Consider the following 14,012-nt stretch of genomic DNA (forward strand, 5'->3'; position numbering starts at 1 on the left):
GAGGTGGGCTGATCATTTGAGGTCAGGAGTTTGAAACCAGCTTGGCCAACATGGTGAAACCTTGTCTCTACTAAAAATACAAAAAAATTAGCTGGGCATGGTGGCAAGCACCTGTAATCCCAGCTACTGGGGAGGCTGAGGCAGGAGAATCGCTTGAACCCAGGAGGCAGGGGTTGCAGTGAGCCAAGATCGTGCCACTGCACTCCAGCCTGGGTGACTGAGCGAGACTCTGTCTCAAAACAAAACAAACAAACACAAAAAAATGCACTATCAACAAAGATAACTACGGTGAGGATCCAAATGAAGGAATAGCAAAGAGCTTTACAGAGCATTCGGTGCTCAATAAAGTTAGTTCTTCTCTGTTACCTGTGTTCACTTTCTCTAAAACACAAGTTTCTTAACTGTTTTAGATAATTTCTTCAGTAACCTAATATAGGACATAGATTTTCTTTGGAGAAGAATATGCATATATACATCCATATGTGTTTTGTTTCTCACGCAAAAGTTACCTTTGGGTTGTGGAGGAGTATAGATGCATTGACACTTTTTATTCAATCCCCACACTCTACAGAAACTGCTCCAAGACATATAACGGCACATTTAGTCAAAGAAACAAGGTTCATTTTCTGTTTTGTTTTCACATGAGTAATCTAAATGCTGACCTACTCTGGAAAACAAACTCACATTGCAATGATCAAAGACAACCATGCAGTGCGGCTCCTTGCTGACGGAAGAGGAGGAGGTGTCCACTTCAGGAGCGACAATCACCGGCTCCTGTTGATCCCAGAAGCTGTATTTGCAGAACACAAAGTGGGACAGATGCTGTGGCAACCCAGTAGCTTGCAGGATTTTAACCTGAAGGAAAAAGAAGGCTCTGTGTTTTGAAATCTGAGGGTTCCAACAAGCACTCAGAATTGCAGGTTCCAGCCCCGGCTCTGTCACTAACTTAGGTGCTTATGATATTTATGTTGGCCAAATCCCATTCACCCTGAGACTGGACTTCTGCATCTGGGAAATAGTGGTAGCAATGATTATATTTAGCGAGAGGCTGGACAGAGGGTTACAAGGACCTTGACTACAGAGGTGGACGTTGTAAAGTCTAAGAACATTTAAATGTTAGTTTCTCAGAATATAAGAATCATCATCTCGTTAATTCAGATGAAGAAAGATCTCAAACATCAGCACTCTTCAATGATATGAACTTGGCTAACCATGGATATGCCATAGAACAGAACAAGATTGTCAGGCAGAGCGAATGAAGAACAAAATCGGTGTATGGGCCAAGAAACAACAAATATCAAGGAAAGAGCAAAACATGGATTTGATATTTTAAAGCATAAAGAGGAACAAGGTTCTCAACTGAAAATGTTACACAATACTATACAACATTGTTTTGGGAAAACTTAAAAGCACCAGAAATGTATAATTTAAAGATGTGGGGAGAGAAAGAAGGGAAGTGAAGATGGTGAATGTTGACCATTTTCTGTAGCATTTACGGAAAGCCTTCTCTATGCAGATTTGGGGGGAAGGTGTATCAAAGGAAGCGTGCTCCGGACCAGGAGGGCAGGGTGCGGTTGTAACAAAGTGCAACTGGAGATACATGTCTAATCAGACCCAAAGGCCCCAGAAGAAATGCCTATAACAGTTTCTAAGCAGCCAAATATTCTTAATATTTCATTTGGTGGGCAGCATTAGATTGATTTTTTTTTGAGCCAGGGTCTTGCTGTGTTGCCCAGGCTGGAGTGAGTGGCACAATCATGGCTAACTGCAGCCTCAATTTTAAGAGTTCAAGTGATCCTCCAGCCTCAGCCTCCCAAGGAGCTAGGACTACAGGTGTGTGTCACCATGCCCAGCTAATTTTTTTTTATTTTTAGTAGAGATGAGGTCTCACCATGTTTCCCAGACTGGTTTTGAATTCCTGAGCTCAAGTGATCCTCCTGCCTCAATCTCCCAAAATACTGGGATTATAGTCATGAGCCACGATGCCTGGCGTGGTTTGATTTTTAATTTGGAGTTTTTGTGATAAACTGCAATATTCTACAACTTCTCCAACTACGAAGAAAATGAAATCCCGAAGTCAGTTAAGCTAAATTCTGACTTTATAACTGATTAAACCAATTTTCACATGACTGAGCATTAATCATAAATCATATTTTTCACCTGGTCACGTTCTGCATGTTGTATGATTTAATCTACCTCCAGTAAATACAGTTAATGAAAACAAATCTGAATATATGACATAAGAGTTCATGTAGTTCAGAAGCCACAAACATAACCTTAACATTTCAGGCTATAATCCCAGCACTTTGGGAGGCCGAGGATCACTTGAGGTCAGGAGTTTGAGACCAGCCTGGCCGACATGGTGAAACCCCATCGCTACTAAAATTACAAAAATTAGCCAGATGTGGTGGCACATGCCTGTAGTCCCAGCTACTCCCAAAGGCTCAGACACGAGAATCGCTTCAACCCGGGAGGCGGAGGTTGCAGGAGCAGAGATCGCACCACTGCACTCTACTCTGGGTGACAGAGACTCTGTCTCAAAAAACAAACAAGCAAACAAGCAAAAACACATTTCGAGAAGTATTGATGACACACAAAATTACACAAACCAGATAATTTTATTTTCTTCCATACTAGACATATAATGGGTGAGCAACAAACAGGAACCCCCATTATAATTCATCTTTCCTGTGATGTCAACAGGAGTTTGAAACACCTAGATAGCTACTTCCTGACAGGCTATGAAAGACAGATTGGCTGACATATTTTATTCCTCCAAACCAAACTGAGCAAACAATACTCTGCAATTAATTTTTCCACAAAGTTTTTAAAAACCATCATTTTCTCATTAAGTGTTTTTAAATATTTATATTATTTAAGGCACGGCAATATGGCATTTGGGAAGATTACAAGATATTGGAGTTACATAAAATAAATAGAATAAATATCTCGGCCAGGCGTGGTGGCTCACTCCTGTAATCCCAGCACTTTGGGAGGCCGAGGTGGGCGGATCACTTGAGGTCGGCAGTTCAAGACCAGCCTGACCAACATGGAGAAACCCCGTCTCTACTAAAAACACAAAAAATTAGCCAGACATGGTAGCACGTGCCTGTAATCCCAGCTACTCAGGAGACTGAGACAGGAGAATCACTTGAATCCAGGAGGAGGTGGAGGTTGCAGTGAGTTGAGATCACACCATTGCACTCTAGCCTGGGCAACAAGAGCGAAACTCTGTCTCAAAAATTAATTAATTAATTAATTAAAATAAATAAATCTCGCCCACTTATCAGCTTGTGTGCTGGCTCAAATTACTTAAATTCTTAGTTTTCTTAGGCTTCGTTTTCTCCTAGGTGAAATGGGAATTATCAGTAGCTACCTTACTCTACAGGGGTGAGACTTACCACACCAATGAAATGAAATGAAATGAAATGAAAGAGACCTGTAACAGGTATTTTTTTTTTTTTTTTGAGATGGAGTCTCGCTCTGTTGCCCAGGCTGGAGTGCAGTGGTACGATCTTGGCTCACTGCAAGCTCCGCCTCCCAAGTTCACACCATTCTCCTGCCTCAGCCTCCTGAGTAGCTGGGACTAAAGGCGCCCACCACCACGCCCGGCTAATTTTTTTGTATTTTTAGTAGAGACGGGGTTTCACCATATTAGCCAGGATGGTCTCGATCTCCTGACCTTGTGATCCGCCCGCCTCAGCCTCCCAAAGTGCTGGGATTACAGACGTGAGCCACCGCGCCTGGCCCTGTGACAGGTATTGATTGAGTAGATACATGTTCAATACATCTTAGTGACTAAATTCCATCTGAAAACCTTTTTTTACCATTCAAAATTAATCACAATTTTAATGTTAAAATAGACAAGAAACAAGATTTAATATGCTGAACTCTCGTCTATAGGCAACCTCTCAGGAATGCAACTGCCAGGAATGAAGACTGTCAGCCATAAGAAATGAACGCAGGCTGTTTGGGTTTTGTGGGGTTTTCAAAAAAGTTTTTGCACACAAAAACTAAAACCACCACAAGGTGTCAGAGTATCACAGACTTCAACTTGCAGCTGTTCAAGACAGAGGAGACCAGGAATGTCTGCAGGCACGGATGCTGCGCCCAAGTTTTTAAATATACAAACTTTACTTCATATCAGTGAAAACATGGAGATGTTAATATGTGCATATAGCCTTGTTACAAAAAAACAAATCCAGACTTCTTTGGGGGCTAATTACACTCACCACGCATGACATCTTAACTGTCTCCAGGCTGGTTTCTTTTTCTACCAGTGTTCTATTTATTGTCATATAGCTTATTTGTCCTCGTCCTTTTTACATAAAAGGCCATTACATGCCACTATATGGTCTCTAAAAACCACTTCCCACTGAAAGGAATCAGGTTCCTTGGAGAAATGGCTGATTCCAGGTCTGGGACAGGAAATACACAAGACGAGATCAGAATATTCATCACACCGGAAAACAAGAAAGCTACCCCAGTCCAGGAAGGTTAGAGTTATGACAACAGGACTCAAGGGCCAACTGAAGTGGCTCCCACTGGCCAAAGATGGGAACATTTGTGTTTAAATACAGGTAGTGAATGCAACAGATAGACACACACCAAATATGGTTAAGTCCAAGAGTTCATAATCATGCTGTTAAGACTAAAGACAAAAAAACTAACTTGTCACATTTTGGAAAACCAATTCATTATTTTAAAAATTAGTCCGGATATGGTGGCTCACACCTGTAATCCTAGCACTTCGAGAGGCTGAGACAGGTGGATCACTTGAGGCCAGGAGTTCAAGACCAGCCTGGCCAAGATAGCGAAACCCTGCCTCTACTAAAAATACAAAATTAGCTGGGCATGGTGGCACAGCTACCTAGAAGGCTGAGGTGGGAGAATCGCTTGAACCCAGGAGGTGGAGGGTGCAGTGAGCTGAGATCACACCACTGTACTCCAGCCTGGGTGACAGAGCGAGACTCTGTCTCAAAAATAAAATAAATAAAAATTGTAAATAAAGGGAGAGATGCAGCATTTATCCTTCCTTTTCTACACAAATTATCTCTGTAGAGCAAAACAGTTGGTAATAGGAAGATTTTCTCTGGAGAAAAATGAAATGACAATAGAATTATAGCACCATTCTTTTGTAACTCCTAACAAAATGATGCATCTAGGTAAGAATCATCAGTGGCTGATCATCCCTCAAAGACAAACAACTAGACAAGATGTGGCTCCTGATGGAAGAACGCAGGCCACCACCTACAAAGCACCCTGGCTGCCTCCTCCCCCAGGTAACACCTGTATACCTACCAATTTTCAGCAAATGCATCTTAACATACTAAGTAACACCAATCAGCAGAGTCCAGACTATGGGAAACTGCAGGTCAACAACCCAGTTTCTACAATAAATGAATTGCAGGTGTGGTAAGAGAGGCAAAAAGAGAAAGCGAGGGAGTGAGAGAGCATGAGCATACCAGGGCCTAAAGATTGAAACAGACCAAGAGACATACCAACCAGACAATTAAGAAAACTGACGATTTTATGATATTAAGAAATTATTAATTTTTGACAAATTACTAATTTTGACAATTATGGTTATATTGGTTTAAGGACTCATCTTTTGGAGACACACACTGAACTATTTACAGATAAGATATGATGCTGGGGTGTGCCTGGGGTGCTAAGGGAGGGGGGCAGCACAGAAGTGGCTGAGTGTATGAATGAAACGAGGTTGACTACAGGTGGCAATTGTGGAGCGAAGGTGAATGGGGATTGGTAACACATTTCTCACTACTTTTATTTATGTATGTTTGAGATCTTCCATTAAAAAACATGGTATTTTAACCTCATTTTAGGAAGCCCATATGACTCAGAATGTACTACTTTTTTTCAGTAATAAGGATAAATTTCCCAAGTGAGAAGTGCCCTTGTATGTTATTTTACTTTAATAGTAGAAGGTGATATTTGAGAGTTGCATTTACTAGTCCATCACCTTTAAAATGGGCCATTGTGGGGTCATCAACCCTATGTCTCCATCTCCGATCATCACATGACTCAAAGGAGCTGCTCTGAAATCAAGTACAATATAATAAAAATGAACCCTTCAGTGAATTAAGATTCCTCCCCCTTCCTAGTGAAGTAACTGAAACACCAGAAGCCCTCTCAATATACGCGAAGTCTTACAGAAAGCAGCCCAACTCCAACAGCTCCAGCTTCCTGCTACCTTGTGGCTGACACGTAACTTACTCCCTTCAACATCAGCTTCAATTCTAGAGATGTTTACTGGGAAAGAAGACTGGTTCTAGGATGAGCTATGAATTAAGAGTCAGGTTTAGGCCTTCTTTGCTTCACCTCACCTCCTTCTCACTTATACATTGCACCTGCGCCCCTCGCTGACTTCCTGTCCCCCAGCACCTTCTTTTTATAAGAACTGGTTCCTGCAGGGATTCTCAGCCACCAGCAGGTCTGGCTCACTAGCGGGTGTTTGGAAATGGAGGAGGCGATTTTGCATTATCATGAGTGGGGGAGGCTCTGCTCTACTTCCAAAATTTGAAAAGGAACATAATACTTACCATCTAAAGACCTGCAGTTCTCAAAATCAGCTATTAGGTTGGTGCAAAAGTAATTGTGATTTTTGCCATTAAAAGTAATGGCAAAAACTGCAATGACTTTTGTATCAACGTAATACTAGGATGAAGCTGGGACTTACCATGCACACCAGTTTGTTCTCCTGGGTCTCCTTCTCAAAGGAGACCTCTGCCACCTCATCGCCTCCTGCGATCCTCTCCCCAACATCACCACTGAGTCGCATCACCTCCACGTGCAGCCGACCTGCCACCTGCAGCAATGAGGGAAGGCAGAAACATTTCTCCAGATTTTGTTCGTGCTCCCTTGAGATGACCTCTCTTCTCTTTTACAGTCAAGTTGTCAGGTTAATGGTGTATGGGAATTTAGAGGCCTAGTCTCTGACAGTTACTCTGCCCTAAGAGTCCTTGGAAACACAAGGTATTAATAAGACACGTTACTGACAAAAAGTAGCAACAATATCCCATCACCACCCTCTTGTTCCTTAAACTATTCTCTACAGGAAACAAGGCATGAAGAGAAAACCAACCTCTCCTTTCTGGTTGATGATGGGAACAGCGTATTGTAACTTCACATCATAGAAAAGGGACTCGAGGAAGACATTGGCCACCCCAATGAGACTGTGATTTTCCTGCTCATCATAGAACGGATCAGCACGTTTGAAGTACGATCGTATTACCTGTAAAGAGATTGAGAACACACAACTTCAGAAAAACCATTTACAATAAATGCATTCAACCTACTGCTTTTTGATGCACTCTAGGTTATTAAACTTAACTTTCATCATCCTAACTCTTGTATTTTTTAGAGTAAAACATTCTAAAGTTTTTGCTAAAGCACAGCACTGTATTACTCCCACACACACTCTTCCTCATTCCCATTCACAATGGAGGTGAGCATCCTCCACCCATGACAGAGCGATCCCAGTAACAGGTCATTACTTTTATCAACTATTCTCCTTTACATGGAAATTTTGCCACAAAATAAACAATATATGTTGACCAGAAAAAGAAGTAGAGTGTGCTAAACTACACTTCACCTTTCTTTTGGGAAAGAGTAATTCTTATCTGCTCTGCTTATTCCTAGCAAGTCATCAGATAAAACTGCTGCTAATAAAAGGTGAGCCCTCACACCTATAATCCCAGCACTTTGGGAGGCCAAGGCAGGCAGATCACCTGAGGTCAAGAGTTTGAGACCAGCCTGCCCAACATGGTGAAATTCCGTCTCTAATAAAAATACAAAAATTAGCCAGGTGTGGTGGTGGGCGCCTGTAATCCCAGCTACTCGGGAGGCTGAGGCAGGAAAATCACTTGAACCCAGGAGGCAGAGGATGCAGTGAGCCAAGATCGTGCCACTGCACTCCAGCCTGGATGACAGAGCAAGACTCCGTCTAAAAAAAAAAAAAAGGTGAGCCCCTATGGGAGTGGCTCTTTCGTTATTTATTACTGTTGTTTTATTTCTAAGTTGAAATAGGAGAGGGGTACCAAAGAGACAAACATGTTTTAAGCAAAAACATCACCTAACTATAAGAAACATTTTTATTGATGACAATCTGGAAAAATCATTTTTACAAAACAAAAGGCAAAGGAAGTAAACAACTCTATGCGGAAACAGGTCTAACGGTAATGAAAATATGTTCAGACATACGTAATATGCACTTCTGTTTTAAATACATATGAGTACACGGCTGATCTAAGTAAGAAAACCTGCAAGTTAAGGACAGAGTACCAATGTATAGATTTATGACATTTATGTTATGATCAAAACTTCTTCAAAAATGCTCCTTGGAGTGTAAATATTAAGATACCACCGATGTTCAACTTACAAAACATATATTGTAGGTTTATTATCTGCAAGGTTAAACGGGTTGAGCAATGGGAGGAGAGACAAATAATGACGCCTGGCCTCTGTCCTAAAGAGGTTCCCAGAGAGCACAGGAGACAGACACCCGCACACCAACAGAAGTCAGAATGGAAAGTGGAGAATTCTGCTAGAAATCTAAAAGACAGAAATGAGAAGAAAAAAGAAGATACCAGAAAGAGAGATTATTAAAATTGTTAATTTGCTAAACAATTTAGGGAATTAAAATAAACCTTACTCCAGAAATAGGATTATAATTTTGGAAAAAGAACAATTTTCCCCTGAAATGGGTAGACTCATTCCAGCTTGGCTCCTTCCATAATTACCAATTAAGTGATTTTCTCTTAAATAACTTACTGGGTTATCTTCTTCACACTCTTTCCACTCCTGATAAAGGTCTCTCATATCCAACAGCCTGTTGTCCAGTTTTTCCAAAGACCAAATCTGCTTTCCTTTTCCTTTTCTTCTCACCTGGATTGCAGGCTCACTAAGAAGAGAGCCTCGCTGCAAAGACAGTAAGAATGACCGTGAGAAACACACAGGCAGCGGGAAAGTCAAAGCTGAAAATTCCACCCCCATCAGTCAAATGTCATTACACCAAAACTCAAATGGCAATCATCCTTTAATCTGTTGATTACAAAGCCTCCAAAAAGTCTTACAAGCTATAACACCTTCATATCCAAGTGCAATCAAAATCTATTTATAAACTTCACTTTAAGTATAAACTTACATTAAAAATTTTTTGGGGGGAGTTGCTGGGCATGGTGGTTCACACCTGTAATCCCAGCACTTTGGGAGGCCAAGGCAGGTGGATAACTTGAGGTCAGGAGTTCAAGAGCAGCCTGGCCAACATGGTGAAACCCCTCTCTACTAAAAATACAAAAATTAGCCGGGTGTGGTGGCACGTGCCTGTAATGCCAGCTACTTGGGAGGCTGAAGCACAAGAATTGCTTGAACCCAGGACGCAGAGGTTGCAGTGAGCTGAAGTCTTGCCACTGCACTCCAGCCTAGGTGACAGTATGAGACTCTCAAAAATAAATAAATATATACGTGTGTGTGTGTGTGTGTGAGTGTGTGTGTGTGTGTGTGTGTGTAAAGGGACAGCATCTCACTCTGTCACCCAGGCTGGAGTGCAGTGGCACATCATAGCTCACTGCAGCCTCAAACTCCTGGGCTCCAGTGATACTCCTGCCTCAGCCTCCCAAGTAGTTAGGACCATGGGTGCATGCCAATACACCCAGCTAATTTTGTTTGTTTTGCATAGAGACAGGGTCTTGCTATATGGCCAAGGCTGGTTTGGAACTCCTGGCCTCAAGTGATCCTCCTGCTTCAGCCTCCCAAAGCACAGGGATTATAGGCATGAGCCACCACATTTAAATTTTGACTGTAGTTGGAAATGATTTTAAGTTTAAAACCCAAAAGACCACATTTAACAGCAAGTTGAAATAAAAGTATTTTATTCAGGCCACCATATGACCACAACGTATCAATGGGGAGAGAGGGAAAGTTTGCTGCGGTGTATGGGGAAGAAACGTCCCTCTCAGAGGCTGAATTTTGTTTTATTGTAATGGATGGCATCTTCATGGGGTATAAAACATGAAACACTTAAAAGAGTAAACTGAAAAGTCCCCGATTCACCCATGTGGAAGCAATTAATGATACCAGTTTCCAAATATGCATTGTTTGGGTTTCTTATTAAGATCATACAGAACTAGATGGAAGCGGTGCTCACACCACATTATTACTGTGCCAAATGCCACTGAGTTGTTCACTTTAAAATAGTAACGTTTGGCCAGGTGTGGTGGCTCACGCCTGTAATCCCAGCACTTTGGGAGGCCAAGGCAGGCAGATCACAAGGTCAGGAGTTTGAGACCAGCCTGGCCAATATGGTGAAACTCCGTCTCTACTAAAAATACAAAAATTAGCCAGGCATGGTGGTGGGCGCCTGTAGTCCCAGCTATTCAGGAGGCTGAGGCAGGAGAATCGCTTGAACCCAAGAGGAGGAGGTTGCAGTGAGCCGAAATCGCACCACTGCACTCCAGCCTGGGCAACAAAGCAAGACTCCGTCTCAAAAAAAATAATAATAATAAAATAAAAAACATAGTAATGTTCTATTATGCAAATATCACACCTCCCCCCGAAAAAAAGTATGCTCTGAAGTTTTTCCAGCTTATAAGAGCAATGTGGATTTTTTTCAGAGTAGAACAACTTGAGCAATGTGTTTTTAATGTAGAAAAAATTTTAGAACTTTTAAAAAACCACAAAGTTAAAAAAAAAAAAAAGCCCCTATACATTTCCCCGAGGGAGACATATCTACTGGTTATCTAATCAATTTAGGTTTACTGGCTTAATTTTTCAAATGTTCTACTTAAAACTGAAGGGAACTTTGAAATACATTGATGTTTCATTAACATCTTGCCTACAATCATTTTCTAAGAAAAAAATTTAAATAATAAAATAAACATTTGAGAATTCTTACGGTCAAAATGTGTGTGTGTTTTTTTTTTAATTGAGACAGAGTCTCTTTCTGTCACCCAGGCTGGGGTGCAGTGGCCCAATCTCGGCTCACTGCAACCTCCGCCTGGGTTCAAGTGATTCTCCTGCCTCAGCCCCCCAAGCAGCTGGGATTACAGGCGCCTGCCACCATGCCTGGCTGATTTTTGTATTTTCAGTAGAGATGGGGTTTCATCATATTGGCCAGGCTGGTCTCGAACTCCTGACCTCAGGTGATCCGCCCACCTTGTCCTCCCAAAGTGCTGGGATTACAGGCATGAGCCACCATGCCCAGCCATCTTACAGTCAAAATTAAAGGCCCTCCTACCTTATATTCAGCCAGCCAGTGAATAAATACAAAAATCCCATTTGTGACCTGTGTGGGTAGTGGCTTTCCTGGGGGAGAATGCTGGACCTAGGACTATAATAGCAACGGGCAATACGGTGCAGCTACCATAACTTAGCCCTCTTGCAAAACTGGAAATAAGAAAAAAATTCACCAGAGAAGAGTTCACAGAACGGACAGGACTTTAAACAACTTTTCAAATACCAAAAAACAGTCTGTTGCACGAAAGACTACAGAGTCAGCCTAACTAAGGAGAGATGCCAGGCGACATGAGTTCTTCCGGGCGTTGACATGGCTGCCCCAATGCAGAGCCACACCTTTCAACAAAGCCCAAAAGAGGTCACGGAGAAAAGGGCTGCGGTCATGCTTACTGGGGAAAAATCTTTCAGGTTTCTGCCTTTTTCAACTTGTACACTATAAAATCAAAGAGGATCTTGTACTTCTCGGCCTTCAAGAAGAAACTAGGCCCTGAACCTTCTCCTTGTGACTGGCCTTCCTCTTCGGTTTTTGGTGAGTCCTACTGTACCCAGACTTTGCCCTACAAATACTAGTGTTCTAATTAAGTAAAAATTTTCAAAATACACACAGAGTATACAAAAACAATGATCTGTAAAGTAATGACCATATCATATTTACAATACCTTTCTCAAAATACTAAGAATCATATTTGCCAAATATCAAACCCTGTACAAAACGCTGACCTTGATGCTGTGATGTCATAGGGAAAGAAAGATGTAATCCTTCCTATCAAATTAGAATAATATCCACCTGTAATCCCAGCACTTTGGGAGGTCAAAGCAGGTGGATCACTTGAGGTCAGGAGTTTGAGACCAGCCTGGCCAACACAGCAAAACCCCATCTCTACTAAAAATACAAAAATTAGTCCAGTGTGGTGGCACACACCTGTAATCCCAGATACTGAGGAGGCTGAGGCAGGAGAATCGCTTGAACCCAGGAGGCAGATGCTGCAGTGACCCAGGATCACACCACTGCATTCCAGCCTGGGTGACAGAGTAAGACTCCCTCTCAAACAAAAAAAAGAAAAATAGAATATCCAAGATGGACTGATTAAAGTTTTGCTGTGTTGACTACTGTAGGCTAAACAGAACACACGGATCCACAAAAAATTCATCTGAATAGAAAATTCTACCTAATCCATCAAAAATTATGTATGAATGTGATCAAGAGCTAGAAAAGAACCTCAAAAAAAAAAAAAAAAGATGAAGGAAAAAAACCCAACTGAATGGCAAAGATAGAAGATTGTGATGGGACTTTCCCCCTACATTTTATTAAATTTATTATACCAAAAAAAGTATGATCCTGAATATATACATGACACCATAACACAACTAATGAGCAGTTTTACAGAGCAAGCTATTCCAAGTAGAAAATAACATAAGCAAAATGAACACCTAACTTGTGGAGAAGGGGTTGTAGAGTGGTAGCATAAGGAAGGAAAAAAAGACACTTGGGGAAGATTAATCAGAAAAGACTTCTAAGAAAGAATTTAAACAGATTTGAAGGAAGAAAGTTGAGTGAAATGAACTGTCAGGGCCAGGTGAGATAGAGAGTATATTCCCCTAGCAGATAAAATATACATACACTCAAAGGTAGAGAATGGAAAAGGAAGTCAATTCTACCCAAAAGCAAGGAGGACAAAGGATCTGGACTTGGGGCAGGCATAGACAGGGATCTGAAGCTTAAATAACACCAGGAAACATCAGGCGATCTTATCCAATGAGATCTTTGTTTTTTTCAAGGAACGGCAACCTCACCTTCCTGTTGGCATCCAGGCTGGAGGCTGGAATCTGTAGGGTAACTTTGTATTCTGTTCTTTTATCCAGCTCCTCAGCAATGTAATTAGCTTCTCTCACCAATAGATTGGCCTTAACAATTTGTTCCCTCAGCTTCATCAGGCTGTTATTCAACGTTGCTTCTCTAAAAAAAAATGAAGAAGCGGCAGAGGTAGGGAAGAGATTAACACAAAGCAGCTAGTCAGAAAATCATACAGTGGTAGTACATCATTGCCAAAGTGTGAATTGAGCTTTTTCCGTGGTCGTCTGCACACAGGGACTGTGTTGCTGACACTGACCCATGCACACGCTTGAACCTGAACTACACGATAAGCACTGGAAAGCAGCCACACAGCAAGCCGGCTGTAGATAACAGCAGTGCCCGTGTATGCAGATCACCAGGGGATCTTCATCAACTCAAGATTCTTTCTCAGCAGGTCTGAGGTGGAGGCCTGAAATCCTACATTTCTATCAATCTCCAGGTAAAAGGGAAGCTGCCTGCCTGCAGACCAAACTTTAAATAGTATGAGGTTAGTGAAGTACAGTCTGCAACCATGGGATAAGGCATTTCAATGCAATGCTAATTAGCCCACACAGAGATCAAATTTGCAATCTGCATCTCATCAGCACCATGCTTTACCTACCTGAGCTAATCAGTCCAGATAACCAACTTTCTGTTTTTCTAAAAATCATCTACCCAAGCTTCAGAACCTAAAGCATAATACAATGATCAAGTGTACTTCTATATCCAAATCCAAAAGCCATACCAACTGAAAATGGAGCAGCACCTAACACCAACAGTTTTAAATAATGCAATATAAATGGGCAATTCCCCTTTTAAAAACAAATGCAAAGTGGTTCTTGGCTGTTAACACTTATCTTTTAACATAATTCTTTTGTAAGCACCATCTCAATGTTCCCATTTGACACTTTCCCTAGGTGTG

At 41.6% G+C, this 14,012-nt stretch overlaps 1 protein-coding gene across 6 annotated transcripts in view; it reads right to left on the minus strand.

Annotated features, from left to right (window-relative positions):
• KIF13B (kinesin family member 13B) overlaps positions 1 to 14,012 on the minus strand; it is a 225,690-nt gene that overhangs the window by 64,370 nt on the left and 147,308 nt on the right. For all 6 annotated transcript variants that reach the window (XM_055348316.2, XM_004046843.5, XM_055348315.2 and 3 more), the window contains 5 exons: positions 13,051 to 13,213; positions 8,794 to 8,940; positions 7,106 to 7,255; positions 6,701 to 6,829; positions 685 to 855 (listed from right to left, as the gene is read on the minus strand). In XM_055348316.2, coding sequence (XP_055204291.2) covers positions 685 to 855; positions 6,701 to 6,829; positions 7,106 to 7,255; positions 8,794 to 8,940; positions 13,051 to 13,213 — 760 coding nt within the window. The remainder of the gene's footprint in view (positions 1 to 684; positions 856 to 6,700; positions 6,830 to 7,105; positions 7,256 to 8,793; positions 8,941 to 13,050; positions 13,214 to 14,012) is intronic.

The sequence above is a fragment of the Gorilla gorilla genome, chromosome 7 (assembly GCF_029281585.2).
Source record: "Gorilla gorilla gorilla isolate KB3781 chromosome 7, NHGRI_mGorGor1-v2.1_pri, whole genome shotgun sequence".
Taxonomy (NCBI): Eukaryota; Metazoa; Chordata; class Mammalia; order Primates; family Hominidae; genus Gorilla; species Gorilla gorilla.